We start from the raw sequence: 16116 nt of genomic DNA, 5'->3' as shown, positions 1-16116 counted from the left end.
GCTCACAGCAGGACCAGCTCAGCCATGGGCAGGATGCTGGGGGCCAGAGAAGAGGGAGGGTCGGGCTCACCTGGGCAGAGGCCTCCAGGTTGCTGTGGAGGAGCTGCAGCTCCTGCCTGCTGGTGGTGAGCTCCTGCTTTAAGCTCTCTAGAACTTCCTGCTGTTCCTGGGTCTGAAAAAGCAGCAAAGAATGGCTCCAAGTGGGGTGACAGAAGGGAGATACAAAGTCAAAGTTCCCCAAGCTATTGATGCGAGACTCTGCTCTGCTGTATGAAATCGCACCTCAACAAAAAGCTGGGAGGCAGGGCGGAACGAAGCAATGTCCCAGACCGTACCAAATGCCTTTTCTTCTGGCTAAGGGGAATGTCAAGGGAGAGCCCACAATATGGATTAACGTTGAATTCAGCCTGTAATTTAGGCATTCCAACAACTATAATACTGTTTGTTTTGTTTTTTTGAGACAGAGTCTTACTATGTAATCCAAGTTGGCCTCAAATTCACAGTGATCCTCCTGACTCAGCCTCCTGAGTGATGGGATCACAGGCATGCACCACCCCACCTGGCCCAACACTTAGATATTGTGACATCTCACCATCTTGAAAAAAACTCTTTCTGCGGGGCATGGTGGTGCATGCCTGTAATCCCAGTACTCTGGAGGCTGAGGCAGGAGGATCAGTGTGAGTTCGAGACCAGCCTGGGCTACACAGTGAGTTCCAGGTCAGTCTCGAGTGGGTAACCACCCGTTAGGAATTCACAGCTAATACTAGAAAATCATTTAAATGGAACAGAAACTATCCAAAAATATCAAATAGGAAGGGTAAATATTATTGGTGTAATGTTTACTCCCAGGAGGTAGATATATATTCTACTCTGGGTCACAGATAGTGCAAAGGTCTAGTCTCATGCACTCGGTCTTCCCGTCCGACATTTCGTGGATCACCTGCCAACCCCACAGCGACACGACACTGTTCTCTGGCCTGCAAATCTTTGTAGGTATGCATTCCTCTCTTGCTTTCCCTTCCTCAATCCTTGTTCTTGGGAAGCTTTCCGCTGATGAATGTCACTCCTTTGGGGCTTGTCATTACTTCCTACTCTGAACGGTGCACGCATCTGCGACCAGGTCCTGCTGCTGTTCTCAGGGCCCCCGTGGAGCAGACAACAAAGTCCCACCAAGAGCCACCTTCACCCCATCTCCCAAGTGTTCCTCCGTCCCCTCACCTTCCGCTGGGCCTGGTCACTTATGCGCTCAAAGGCATCTCCAAGCTCTTTTTTCTCTCGTTCCAAATCTGCCTGGGCTTGCCTGGCCACAGAGACCTGTTTGGTCACCTCTGCATTCTGTAAGGAAGAACAGCGTCTTGAGTTGGTGTCTCTCAGGCTCACAGGACATCTTCCTTCTAGAACCAATGACCCCAGTCAGACCGTGAGTGCCTAGGAGCCAGACAGACCAACCACTTTCCTACCCACAGGAACGCCAGAACCCAGCCATGACCTTCAGAGACTGTACTGCAGTATCTACAAAAATAACAAAGATGGTGGGTGATTCTAAGAAGGGCTGACACCTAAGATAGAGCTCAAGATGCAGAAGGCAAACGGGCTTGTGGAGCCGGGGTTCCCAAGAAATGGGGTGCTGCCATCTCCCCTGTGGCACCGGGTGTGCAGGATGGTGGAAGGGGTGGATGGTGGAAGGGGTGGAAGGTAGGTGACCTACCTTCCGCAGCAGGTCAGCATGGTTCTGAACCAGCTCGCTGTACTTCTCCTTGAGCTTGCTATACCGCTGCTCATTGGCCTGGGCCTTCCCTGCATCATCAAGGACTGAGGTGAGGCATTGCCCTTGGCTGGGACCCTCTACCCTCCTCCTTCCAGTAGGGACACAAACTTCTCCTTCTCCCTCCAAACTCCTACTTACAGAGACTTCTCTGTGAAGTCTTCTTTAAAAAAATGACAACGAAAACAATTCACCTGGCTAAAATCCTTCCTCTGATTTGCATCTCCTTGGAATTTCTGTACAGGACACTCCTGTCACTGAGGTTTTGGGCCTTTAGTTCAATTTTGCTCCTTAGGCCTTCGTCCTGCTTCCTTCCTCTTTGGGAGTCCCCTGCCCCAGGGCAGCCACCCCTTTGTCACCTCTGTAGTTCCCGTCTCCCTCATTTCTGCCCTCAAGTCTGTCCCTCTAGCCAATGATGGGCTGGCATTTCTGCAGCACTTCCTCGGCCTGAGTCTGCCCAGACCCTGCCCTCAGGCCCAGCCCCGAACCCCTCTCACTCTCTATCTCTGTCAGGCTCCGCTGTGCCTTCTCCGTGTCTTCCCGTTGCTTCTTGAGTTCATCCAGCTCTGCCCGGAGGAAATCGCAGTCATCAGCTGCCTGCCGCCCCAGGTGCTGCTGCTCGGCCAGCTCAGCCTCCAGCTCACTCACGCGGCCCTTCAGCTGCAACACAGCCCGCTGGCTCTGTGGGAGGGACTCAGGTGAGTGTTCTGTCACCACCAGCCCTGGACGGGAGTGTCAAGCAAGACAAGTCCTCCCATGTCTCCAGCATGGACCAAATACAGGTAGCCTCGCTCTCCCTGGGTTCGTTACCCATGGACCAACCAACCACATCATATTAGGTATCTATGCAGGTTCTAGGCAAATGGCACACCACAGCAGATAAAGGACTTGAGTATACTTGGGTTTTGAGTATCTACAGTGTGCCCTGGAACCAATCCCCTGTAGATGCCATGGGATGGCTATAAATAAGGTTTCTCTCATCAGCCAGCTCCCAAGGTCTCACTGGAGTTGAGGCTTCTGGCTATTTCAAGTCACCCACTCACCACCAACAGGGGCTGGTGGCAGAGGAATTCTGGTCCTAGTTACCTAGGGGTAGCACTGGGCTGAGTGGGGAGGAGGCAAGAGAGGATGCTGGGCCTGGCCTTGTGGCTCAAGTCCTCTGACCAGCCATGGCTTTGAGGCACAGGCATATATGAAGTGTAATCAAAATATATGGTTAATGTTTAAAAATTTTTAAAAATTATTATAGTCAGAGACACATTGCCATTAATTCCCCTTGCTTTAAACTTGCTCATCTGACCATTCTTGCCACTTTGTGGAACAGCTCTGAAAATCTTCTTTTGTGTCTTTATGAGGTGCATGTTGCTGCCTAATGCCACCTAATGCAAAGGCAGGCTTGTAAAATCTGCATCTTCCTCCACCTTATTCACCAGATCTGGCACCATGTGACTCTGGCTCTTTCTCAAAGTCAAAATGACCACAGAAAAGAATTACTTCAGAAAGTGGCAAGAATGATGGGGCGGATGTGTTCAAAGCGAGGGAGAGGATTCTGAGGAGGATTCGTGGCAATGTGTCTTTTATTATATAAATTAAAAAGAAAAAAAAATCACTATATTTTTCAGTCACACATCATACAGAAAACCAGAGGCAACAAATAGCTACCAGAGTCCCAAACTAAAACTCTTCGTAAGGCTGAGGTGGAAGAACAGGTCTTCGGCAGCATGCTCCGGGGCAGGTAGTGATCATGGCTACCAGGGACACTGGCACCCAGCTTGGCTGCTGTCCAAAGGCACCTGTCCTGGTCTCTCATGGAGACCATGGGAGGTTCTTTTGGCTTCGGTGTTTCTACTAATTAACCTGCCCCAGTCATGGTTCACTCTGAATCTACAAGTCACAACTAGAATGTTAAAACCTATCACATGTCAGTGAAGCCCGAAAGCAGGTGAGAGCCCAGCACGCACCTCAGTCTTCATGCTCTCCAGCTGGGCTCTCAGCCCGCTGATCTCTCTGTACAGTCGCTCGATCAGGTGGTCCCTGTGGGAGAGAAGGAGAGTGCATTCACTTCTCCTGTGTGCTGTCCTTCTAAATGTGAGCTGGCAGACTGGGAGAGGAAGTTAAAAGCTGGTGTTCATTTGGGGACAATTCTTCAACCCTATAAATTATACAGACAACCCTCCATATCTGCAGATTCTGTGTCTGTGGATTCAGCCAACTGCAGACTGGAAATATTTGGGAAAAGTGTAACACGGCGTAACAACGATTTATACAGCATTAGCATCGTGTTAGATATTATAAGTCACCTAGGGATGATCTAAAGTATTTGGGAGGAGGATAAGTGAAGGTTCTATGCAAGCAGAATCCAACTTTATATAGGGACTTAGGGTTCTGGATCCAGCCCCCTTTAGATATGGAGGGACCATTGTTTATTACCTAATCTAATACCCACAGGTCTGTCACAGTTACTGATCCTCTGGGAATAAAGGGGCTAATATTTGAGGAAAAGACACTCTATTGAGTGTTAAGAATTTCTCTTACGGAAGTGTTATGAGGCAGACCGTGGCATGACATGTTCCTGCTGGTCTGAACCACTGGTGGTACACGCATGACTGTCCCATAGGACGGCTTGCATCCAAATGGATCTAATCATTTTGATCAATCTTTTACTAATCAAACTAACAGTCAACTGATGAGACAGTCACACATGTACCATCAGTGGTCCAAGCTGCCCATCAGTGAAACATCAGAATTACGGCCTCACTGTGAGTATGTTAACTTAATTTCTGCACCATGTTGGACTCACTTTTCATCCTTGTTCACACCATTTTGACTGTTGAAATTGAAGGGATCACTGCTGAATGAGCTGCCAAAGATGTCATCAAACTTGTTATCAAATAAATTCTGCAGTGACCAGAAAGGAGGGAGAGCAAGTCAGAGACACAGAAAATTCTACATGAGGTCAGTGGAGCAACATGTAGGAATGGTCCCTTTCTTGATTTGGTGCAGACCCATTTGTGACTCATTTGAAAACCAGAGTCGTTTTCAGTCTAGGTTCAGAGGTGTGCATCTGTCACCCCAGCTATGTCAAAGGCCGAGGCAGGCAGATCATCTGAGCCCAGTAGCTTTAGGCCAGCCTAGACAATGCAGGGAGACCCACAAAAAAAGGGCTGGGGGAGGCTGACCCTGGTCAAAGTCAGTGCACCTGGGCTAGGCCTCTCCCATCCTCTTCCTTGCACTTGGGGCAATGGGAAGGGCATGTTCCTCTCCCAAGGGTTCTCACCTGCTGGGAGGCATCCATGTCCATGAGGTCATCCTTCTCCAAGACTGGCTCACTGTCAGGGGACGAGGCCTCTGCCGGGATGACCACCACAGGGCTGATGTGTTCCGACAGGGCTGAGGCCCGCAGGAAGTTGGGGGGGTTCTGAGGAGGGGAGATATTCTGAGCCAGTGCTCACCTGCCAGGCCCCACCAGCCTTCAAGAGAGGAGCTGGGAACCCTGCAGTGCCTGGGTGTGACTGAGCACACTCACCTCAGGCAGCTGGGGGATCTGAATGAGTCGCTTGAAGTATTGGAGGTTGCTAGAGCGATGGAACAGATCCTTCAGCCTGTGGGTGGAAAGGGGCCTCAGGGTGCTGGGTGTCTTTGGCAGCCCCAAGGAGGGGACAGCCCACCCCCAGCTTTGTCACCCCAAAGTCACAGGTGATGTCCTCCATGGCACTGGAATTCAATTATGATATTACAGACAAGGGTCCTTTACAGCCAGTCCTGTTACCCAGAGGCAAGGAAAGAGTAACTCATGATCCCAACACAAATGTCTCACAGCCCTGGAACACATGTGGATGTCTGGCAGACTTGTCTTCCTATGCAAGCCTGGCTTAGAGTCACAGCCAAAGAAACTGACTTTCTCAGAAGATAAGCCACCAGAAAAGGGAAGGGAGCTTAATTATCAAGGGAGATCTCTTCTTGTGAATCCACCTGGCTTTTAAACTATACATTATCTCCCTATTAAACCAGATGTTTCTAGAAGGCAGGAACTGAACCCTGTGAGATTCTGCTTACCAAAGAACCAGACACAGAGATGCTGCTTGTTAGGGAAGAACGACCTGTCTATACTGAGCCCTAATCTTAGATGAATACAGCTATGAAAAATATCAACTTTTTTTTTTGGTGCTGGAGATTGGATCCAGGACTTTGAGTATGCTAGGCAAGCACTCTCCTACTGACATAAGCAATACTCCCAGGCCCCCAGACAACACTTTTTTCTCATTCCCTGATATCTCTTCAAACCACTGAAGACCAAGAAAAGTGAGCATACCCAGAGGGATATATTCTGAGATGAAGAGGATTATGGATCCCAACAGCAGCAATACCAACTTTTCTCTCACTCAGCCTCACGAGCTAAGCCCCTGGGATCTCATCACAGCCTCTCAGATCCCAAGACCAAGGCCAACACTTAGTTATGTCCCCACTATGTCACTGCTGCTTTCTCTCAATTCAAGGATAGTGAGGCCTCAGAGAGCAGCCACTTCTGTGTGGCAGGAAGAGCTAGGCAGTTACTCACAGGAGATGTTTTCATACGCTAGAAAAAAACCAAAGGGAAGAAATCCAGCTGACCACACATCCCGTCTCCCAGGGCGTGAGCCAAGAGTAATAGGCCCTGCCGCTTTTGCAAGCTACCGGAATTTCACATTCCAGGAAAGCAGCCCCAGGGCCTGTCTCCTAGGATTTAGTAAGTCATTTATTATTGACTATGTACCAGGGTTCCCTGATGGAACAAGGCAGTGCGAGGCTCGTTCAACCTGAGCTGCTGCTCTGATGGCGCCTCAGGGTTGAAGAGCCATGGTTAAGAATGAAGAAATTAATGGGAGAAACCAGAGTGCCAACATTTATCCACAGAGCCAAGTCACGATGGTCTCTGAGGCTCCCTGCTCCATTCCTGCCCTCTTCTCAGACACTTACCCTAGGGAGGAGCCACGCTTCTTATCTGGTCATTCATGTCTCCCCCTAAAAGCACCGGCATGATTCGCTCTCAGTCCGACAGGCTCTGTCTCTCCTAGGCTACCGAGCTGGCTTATGAGCGCACTGGCTCATTCCAGCGCTTATCAGGCACCGTACACCTCACTGACCACTGTTTGTCAGATGCAGCGGACATAGTAATGGACATAACAGTCAAACAAAACTAAAACTGTGCTAAAAATTCATGAGGGAAACAAACAGGGTGCTTGAGGACATGAGGCGCGGTGGGACTGGAGGAACAGGAGAGAGCGAACACAAGCGCAACTCAACTGGGGCCGGGGACATAGCTCAGTGGCACCACGCCTGCTCGCAAGTGCAAGGTCCCGAGTTCGATGCCCCGTACCAGAAAACCAAAAACAGCAACAACAAAACAATGTGATGACTACGGGGGCCTCAGATTGCCTTTCTGGGGTGACACAAGATGACCAACACATGGCCGGGCTGGAAGAGCACTGCAGAGGAGGGAGCAGAAAGTACTGGAAGGCCCTGGCGGGCAGGAAAGGTAGCTGAATGACGGAAATGTGGACAGAGCAAGATGTGTACTTCTAGGGCATCGATAGAATCTGGGGAGAGACTGGACATGGGGCAGGTGCCTTAGATCTCTGGCCTGAACGGATGGCAGCTGTGTTTATGGAAACAGAAAAGACTAGGAGGAAAATGGTTCACTGGGGAAACCTAGAGTTCAGTTTGGGACTTAAATCTTGCGTACGGGCGTCCAAATGGGTAAGTGAGACTGGAACTGAGAAGGTGGAGATGCGTACTCAGGATCTGTCGGCCTGCAAATGGTATCAGACCAGGGAATTCAGGAAAAGGACACAGAGAAGAGGATGTCCTGATACGAAGCAGGTCACGTGTGACAGGTGACATCTCTCTCCTCCAACCTTAAACGGGATTTCGCAGAGACCCAGTAACTTCCCGGCCACTGGGTAGGTTTACTGCTGTCCAGCCATTTTTCATTGTATTATCACCTCAAAATATAGATACTGCCACCCCTCAGGGTTTCAAGACATACACCCTTGTGTGGATGAACCGATTTTACAATGTGTTTTCATTGCCCCCTCGTTCCCATCACTTGAGCCGCTTACTTCGTGAACTGCTCCATGAAGCGGTCCCGGTGGCCTTGCAGGGTGTCAGCTGGGAGACCTGGGAGGAAGTGGAAAGGGTGTGAGACGGGAGGAAGTGGGGCTGCAGAGAGGGGCCAGCTGCCGTGGGCCTGAGCTGCCCTGAGGTCTGGTAGCCCAGGGTGTGGGGCGAGAGCAGGGGACACTCAAGCGCCCATCATCCGGCTTCAGCGTGCTGCTGGAGGAGGGGCCGTTCTGGCCCAGTGGGTAGAGGTTGTGCCATAGAAGTGGGGGTGACCCGACATTATGCAGGACAGATGGGTTCGGGCCTGGGGGTAGGTAGCCCAGGGGCCTCTCCTGGGTATGACGGGTGCTTCAGGTTCCAGGACGTGGTCGTTAGCTAACTCTGTCATGCAGCACAAGCACTGGCCTCTCAGGGCTGGCCCCTGCTACAGTCAGTACCGAGCTCCCTTTCCCGCCTAATTCTGGCAGTCTGTGTATGTCAGCTGTGGATCACAACTCTGCTTTTATTTATCCATTTATTTTTGCTATACTGGGGACTGACTACATCCCTAGCTCCTTTTGACTTTTTATTTTTAGACAGGGTCTTGCAGAGTTGATCAGCCTAGTCTCAAATGCGCAGTCCTCCTGCCTCAGCCTCCCAGAGGGCATTGTAAGAGTGTACCACTGTGCCTGTCTCTGAAATCCACACCTTATTAAGCCTTTGGATTTTTGGATTAAGGACATAAACTGGAGACGTCTATGCAAACATTCTGAACTCAGAAATTCCAAAATCTGAAACCCTCTGTATCACAAGCCTTTTGGATGAGGAACACTTAACCTGTACTGGCTGGTGTTCCCTCCCCTCTCCCGGCCGCACAGTCCCCTGTCCAGAGGCTGGCAGTGTGAGATTCATGGATTCCCCTGCTTTTAGGGAAGGCTTATAAATCCAAGTAATTATTTGCCTCTTCTCAAAACTCATCACCTTGCAGGAAACTAGTGCCAGTCTGTGCAACAGCTACAATGAAGCATCGTAGAAAGGCCTCCTTCCTCTTGGGATTTGGCCCAGCCCTCTCCACTCCCTCCAGGTGCCCTGACTAAATGGCCAATCCCCAGCTTCCCGCCTTGAAACTCCCCTGGATCTGTCAGCTGCTGCTCCCCTTGTCTGCTCGGACACCCAGGTTCACCACTCGCCAGTGACCACAGCTGTGGAGGATCCCACGTCCCACACTCATAAAGCACAACCGTTTCCCTCCTGTGCTTTAAGCCCTTGGCTGTATCCATTCCAGTCTTGATTTTTCCTGGTTTCCCATCACACACCATGCACATCTCTGCTGCATACACCCTTCATGGTGGCCGCCATGGAGTGAGGCCCAAGTGCCACTTTCATCAGAGTTATATGGCCATGTGCATATACACAGATCCTACTAGACACTTCCTGAAGCAGTGAGTCTAGCTCAGACACATCATTGTAAACAGGAAGCATGGAAAACTATAGAAAACTCTATACGATCATTAGGGACCTGCAGAGAGACAGGACAGCCCTCCATTTACTCGAGCAGCTCCACACTTTCTATTTCTGCATAAAATTCCATCTGTATAAAAGGGTGGTTTGGAGAGTGCTTGCTGCCTTAGCTCATGTAAGTCTAGACCAGACCTTTGCATGGAGGAGGAGAGAGGTCCACCCGGGAGACACCAAAGCTGGGGTCCTGCTGTCACAATGGCCAGGAGCTCCAGGGCCTTTTGAATCCGAAGCAGAAAGCCCAGGGCCCTGAATGGGGCTGCACTGCTCCAGGGACACCTCCCCCCACCAACCTCCAGGCCCAAGGCGCATGAAGAGGCTGCAGCCTGCATACTCACAGGAGTGGAGTTTGAAGAGAAGCTTGACGGTGTAGTCATAGAGATGGCTGCAGTCCAGGATGACCTGGATCAGCGGGGCGAGGCGGCACTGCCCGGCTGTCGTCACTGACACGGAACGGGACATGTCCAAGGAGTTGAACACTGGGAAACGAAACGGGGAGAAAAGCAATAGGACAAGGCAGTTATAGGGAGCTGTGCAGAGGTGGGGCCCGGGTACATCGGGTGCACACACCCTGTGCGTGCATTACCTGGCCTAAGTCATTGATCCCTTACAACCCCCAGAGACAGGAAACGTATCCCCACTATACAGGGGTAAAAATGGAACCTAAGTCACTCGAAGGCAGTCACAAAGCCAGAAGCTCAGTGTTTCGAGAACAGGTGGGCAAGGTTCTACTCTCTGCACAGCCCACGACCGCCCAGGGAAGAAGAGATTTGCTTGCCTACTCCAGCAGATTTCCTTCCCTCCTATCTCTGAGAAGCTTCCTAGTCTCCATCCTAGGACCCAACACACCACTGAGCATTTCCGATCTAAAGGGGAGATGGATTACTGTTGAAGGACAGCCTTCAGCCAAACTTTCAGGGAGGGAAGAAGCTATGCGACTCGGAGCCCTGCTGACCGAGCCTGGTCTAACAGAGTCCACTTTGACTATTTTGAGTCCGTGCACGGAAGCACGGTAACCCCTCATCTTTGGAAACACCAAATTTGCCAAACGTAGTAGTTCATATGTGGGGAGAGCATCAGACATTGATCAGAGAATCAGTCAACCCAGCCGTGGCTAACTGGTGGCTTGCCACTCGGGTCTTGGGACACTCAAAGTGGGGACACATACAGGAGCGCTGGGTGACAGCTGGAGAGCCCATGAGGGCCAAGGAAAGGGGCTTGCGAGATGACCCGCTGGGATCTAAGGCTGAGCCAGGCCCCGGGGGAGCCATCAGGAGAAATGCTGCTTTTTACGCTCCTGCTGCTCCTGCAATTCCTCCAAACTCAGCCCCCGCCAGAGATGCCTGGCCCCGGCTGGGCTGATTGTCCTTGTACCAGCTGCCCACTGTTCCCATGGACTCTGTGCACGGAAGGCAATGACACGACTTTCCCTGAGGGCCCCTGAGGGTAGAGCAGCCGGGAGGGAAGCCCATGTACTCTGCCTCCGCAGCCGGCGAGAATCCTGGTAACAGGGTTAGTCTGGCAGCTGAAAAAAAAAAATCCCAAACAGTTCTAATTAAAAGGCAGCTTTTCTTCCTAAGACAAATTAAGAGCAGCTGTCACTGCGAGGCAGCCATTCGTGTCTCCTGGCTTCCTCAGGCTCCAACCTGGCAAGGAACCACAGCCCGCTCCATCTCCTGGCTGCTCTGCTTTTCCAAAGCCTCCCAGGGATGTCCCTCGGCACCCGGAACCCTCTAGAGCAGGGTGCTGCTGTCAAGTCACTCAGTCTCTCCTGGCCTGTGATCACAGGAGCATGCACGTCACTCTTGTGAGAACAGTGAGAATGTTGTCATTGTTGTGTGGAGTGCAGAATGCTGTGCAGAGCTTTCTGGCCTCGAGGTTCCTTAGGACCACAGAAGAGCCCCTGATGTCCACCTGCGACTTCTCGTACCTCCACTGTGTTTGAATTGCCCGGGTAGGGTGGAGGCCTTGGTAGTTTGCCAAAGGCCCTGCGGTGATTCTAATATGCAACCAGGGCTGAAGACTTCACTAGCTCAGCGGCTGTCAGGCTTTAGCACAAATCAGAATCTGCCAGACGGATTCCTGTGACGATGGAAATGTTCTTGGTATGTGCCCGCCAGAAATATGGCTGGTGCAACTGATGACCTGACTTTTCCCCACCCCTGGTACTGGGATTGAATTCAGGGCCTCACACATGCTAGGCAAGTGTTCTAACACCGAGCTGCACCCACAGTGATTTTTATTTTTATTCTGAGATGAAGACTTGCTAAGTTTCCCAGGCTGCACTTACAATCCTCCTGCCGTAGCCTCCTGAGTAGTGGGGATTACAGGCGTGTGCCACTGTGCCCAGCTAATATTTTTCTTTTATGAGTGATTTCATTGTAATCAACTTAAAATACAGATGTTGCTCAATTTAGGATGGGGTTGTGTCTCACTAACTCCATCAAAAATAAAATATAGTGATAAAAACAGGCACTTAATACATGTAACCTCTGGGTCTCAGCTCAGCCAGGTCTACCTTGAGTGTGTGGGTCACTTTCATATTAGTCTACTTGGGCAAAATCATCCAACCAAAGCCCGTTTTATATAAAATGCTGACTAGCTTGTGTACTTCACTCAACACTGAGAATAGAAACTGCAAACAGGGTGATTGCCTAGGTGTGCTTTGTACCATCTCAAAAGCTGGAAAACCCTAAGTCCATTCATTGTAAGTCAAGCGGCCCACCTATGGCCACGCTATATTCCTAGCCTTTGTTCATGTTTTTTTGGGGAGGTATTGGGGATTGAACCTAGGGCCTTGGTGCTGAGCTACATACCTACTCTTTTTATTCTCTTATAGTATTTTGAGACAAGGTCTTGCTCAGTTACCTATGTGGGACTCAAACTTGCAATTCGTCTGTCTCAGCCTCTCAAGTGCTAGGATTCAAGTATGTGCCACTGTGCCTAGTTTTGTTTGTATATTTTTTTTCTTTCTTTCTTTCTTTTTGACACAGGGTCTTGCTATGTAGTTCAGGCTGGCCTTGAATTCACTACATAGCCAAGGGTGGCCTTGAAGTCTTTGCAATCCTCCTGCCTCAGCTTTCTGAGTGCTGGGACTATAGGCGTGCACCCCCCAGCCTTGGCCTTTGCTCATATATTTTAATGGAAGTACTTCCAATACATTAAAAAGAACAATGGGAGCCTGGGCCCCAATCCACTGCGGGAAGGAGAGCCATGCCTTCTCCCACCAGAGCCGCCATTGCTGGAGCGCCAGGAAGGTAGCTGCGTGGGCACCCCTGAACCCCCATAACTTCCCCCCAACCCCACACACACTCACAGACCTTCTGATTGAGCCAGTCTTTGGATCCACTCTGCAGAGGCAGAGGTTGTCATAAAGGGTATTTTTCTGAGTTCCCAACTTTGAACATCTTTAAAGAAAGGGTGTGAGAAACCTGTAGTAAAACGGTGTGGAGTTCAACAGTTCAGGAGGTTGGGGAACTCAATCTGGGCCTTGCAGCCCGAGGTCAGTCTGCGTCATGGGGTTCAGCCATCAGCTAACTGAGATCAGGGGTCTTGCATCCTAGCTCTGAGCCATTAAATGGTAAATATATTATATTGAAAAGTTAGTTCACTGCAGACATGTTCTGGATGGCTTCTTGATTTCAATTTAACTCAAATGTTTTAAGGGTGATAGATTAGTGACTACCACAGGTGGTCAGTTTCCAAGTTGTGCTTCATCATAATGTGTTGCTGATTGTATCAGTTGGAATAAAGGATTGTGGTTGATTCGATGAGCTTTTTTCTCTGATGTTATGAAGATGAGAATGTCTGTGGGTCGTTAGAGACTCAGAAGCAACTATATCAGGAAGATTTGGGTGATAACCCAGAGATTAAACCAAGGACAGTCCAACAACAAAAATAAAAATGTGAAAACACTTAAGCAAGACACAAAGACAGACTTCCAGCTCACCAATGGCAAATAGTAGGGCAAATGAGGATGAAAAGGCTGACAGTGAACCACCAGGACACCCTGAACTCAAAGCACAGGAAGTAACAAAACAGATCAGTCAGGCTCTAGAAAAACTCAAAACAGAAATAATTTCCCAGATAACCATAGAGATGGTGAGCAAAATGAAAGTTGTGATTCGAGACTCTAGAACAGAAACTGACAAAAAAATAGATGAGCTCAGCACGACGATAGAAGCCATGAAGGCCCAGCATAAGAAAGAAATGGAAACAATAAATGTCCAACATAGGAAAGAAATGGAATCCATAAAACAGATTCAAACAGATATCCAGGAGATTAAACATTCCATTGAAAGTGTACGCAACAGAATAAAAGAATGTGAAGATAGAATCTCAGATATAGAAGATAAGATTGCAGTCATTGACCGTGAAAAGAGAGGTCTCTTAAAAACAGTAGGAGATCATGAGAAATCAATCCAGCAACTCTTAGATGATGCAAAGAATAACATAAGACTGATAGGAATCCATGAAGTAGCAGGAAAAAATACAAATGACTTAAGCTGTTCACAGAATTAATGACAGAAAACTACCCAAACAGAGGGGAAGAATTTGACATTCAGATAAGTGAGGCAGATTGTGACTAGCCACAATAAAAAAAAAATCTACACCTAGACATATAATAATCAAGATCCCAGAAACCCAACAGAAGAACAAAATACTACAAACAGTAAGAGAAAAGACACAAATCACATGCAAAGGAAAGCCCATCAGAATCAAAGCAGACTTTTCAACACAAACCCTTAGGGCAAGGAGAGCCTGGAGTGAGATATTTCAAGTACTAAAAGAGAACAACCTCCAACCTAGACTGATGTATCCTGCAAAACTTTCTTTCAAAATGGATGGGGAATTAAGATACTTCCAAGACAAAGAACACCTGAGAAACTACACTAATACCAAACCAGCACTACAAGCAATTCTAAACAAGATCCTAGAAAAAGACAACGAAGGTAACAACACCATGAGGCCCAACAGAGCAAATCAAACAGGCAAGGCAAGAAACTAAAAGGAGAAGTAAAAAGTAAAAAGAGTCAACAAAGGCCAAAACAGGACAATAATAAGTCAGTACATATCAGTTATAACCAGCAATGTCAATGGCCTCAACTCACCAATCAAGAGAAACAGATTGGCAGAATGGAATAAGAAGCAAAATCCAACAATATGTTGTATACAAGAAACATACCTCTTGCAAAAAGAAGCCCATAGACTGAAAATGAAAGGATGGAAAACAATTCTCCATGTGACAGGAACCCAGAAAAAAGCAGGGGTAGCAATCTTATTTGCAGACAAAGCAAATTTCAAACAAAAACTGATTCTAGTATTATTGATGTAGGACGGTACTGTATCATACCTCTGTGAATGTAAAATATCTTGTATCTGCTTTATGATACGTAGTAGTGACCATGCTTTATCAGAGCTATTTTTAATGATATTACTCTAGAATGTTCTCTTTCCAGATGATGATTAAGATGCTAAAAAACAAAACAAACAAACAAGAAAAACGGTGCCAGGTACCACCACAGCAACAGAACTTTGCTGTTTTCTGGATATTATTCTTTTCTTTGTTTTTTTGTTTTTGTTTTTTTAATGGAATGTGCTGAATGTCTATAATTTTGTTCAGATGACTGCAGAACCTGGAAAAGCTGTTGCTGCTATTGATGAATAACATATGGCTATTATTGGTCTTTTTATATAAATATATATGCATGTGTGTATATATATATATATATATATGCATACACACACACACACACACATATATATAATTTGAATTTTTGGAAACTTTAACTGTGCTGTCAACTTTGGAAAAAGTTATCCCAATTTACTGTGTTGAGTTGGCATTGTACAGAAATTGACAGCCATATTGGTCTAGAAAAGTTAATTTTTTAAAAATTTTTATTTTATTTTTTTTTCCATTTGCACAGGGGTAATGCACTCAATTAAATATGTAAGGTCATATCTATGTGGGTGTGATTACAGAAAGTAATAAAGTATTCTCTAAATAATGAAAAAAAAGAAGACTACAAGAGCAAGAAGCAATTTAAATATGTTCAGGGACCATTTTCATCTTCAGAATTAAAGATTATTTTAATCTTACATTATTGCCTTTTCTCCTTTTTAGTTTTATTTTAGGATTCCCTATTTTTAATGTTCATACAGAGATTTCTTTAACTGAAATACCGAATAGTTTCTTTGGTGTGAAAAACTATAATAGTACAAAGGATCCTAATGAGATAATTAATAATGTGAAATAGGAAGTAAAGGGCTAAAGGTGTATGGAAAGTGGGAAGGGTGGGGGAAAGGTAATAAGGGAGAGGAAAAAATATGAGATATTGAAAAAATGGAAATAAAGTGTTTGCAAATGAGGAGGGGAGGAGTGGGTGAAGGGAGGGCAGGGACAAGGGGAAAAAATGAGAATCAAGACTATCATGTAAAGGTACAGGATCCCAATAATGAGTGTAACTGTATTGTATACTAGATTGTACCAATAAACTCAATAAAAAGAAAAAAAATTGTTAAGGTAGAAAGAAGAAAGGGGATTGTGGTGAGGGAAGATTAATGAGGATGAAAATAAGCAAAATTTGTTATGTGCATGTGCCAGTATACCAAAATGAATTGTATTATTCTGTATACTAATACTCACTAATAAAAGTATAAAGTACATAGTTATAAAAAAGAGAACAATGGAAGAATCTACACCACTTCTCTTACCTGACCAGGAATGTCAAAGGACTGAGCTCATTCCATACACC

General features: G+C 47.4%; 1 protein-coding gene across 2 annotated transcripts in view; it reads right to left on the bottom strand.

Annotated features, from left to right (window-relative positions):
• The window catches only part of Hip1 (huntingtin interacting protein 1), an 83918-nt gene that overhangs the window by 23273 nt on the left and 44529 nt on the right, over window positions 1-16116 (bottom strand). For both annotated transcript variants that reach the window (XM_010618995.3, XM_010618994.3), the window contains exons 8-17: window positions 9700-9840; window positions 7864-7921; window positions 5292-5367; window positions 5043-5183; window positions 4566-4663; window positions 3727-3799; window positions 2263-2446; window positions 1709-1797; window positions 1219-1335; window positions 71-172 (exon numbers count right to left, since the gene is read on the bottom strand). In XM_010618995.3, the coding sequence (XP_010617297.1) occupies window positions 71-172; window positions 1219-1335; window positions 1709-1797; window positions 2263-2446; window positions 3727-3799; window positions 4566-4663; window positions 5043-5183; window positions 5292-5367; window positions 7864-7921; window positions 9700-9840 (1079 nt within the window). The remainder of the gene's footprint in view (window positions 1-70; window positions 173-1218; window positions 1336-1708; window positions 1798-2262; window positions 2447-3726; window positions 3800-4565; window positions 4664-5042; window positions 5184-5291; window positions 5368-7863; window positions 7922-9699; window positions 9841-16116) is intronic.

This window comes from Fukomys damarensis, unplaced genomic scaffold (assembly GCF_012274545.1).
Source record: "Fukomys damarensis isolate Sample0158 unplaced genomic scaffold, DMR_v1.0_HiC HiC_scaffold_17, whole genome shotgun sequence".
Taxonomy (NCBI): Eukaryota; Metazoa; Chordata; class Mammalia; order Rodentia; family Bathyergidae; genus Fukomys; species Fukomys damarensis.
The sequence above is the reverse complement of the archived record's forward strand: the minus strand, read 5'-3'. Positions and strand labels throughout refer to the sequence as shown.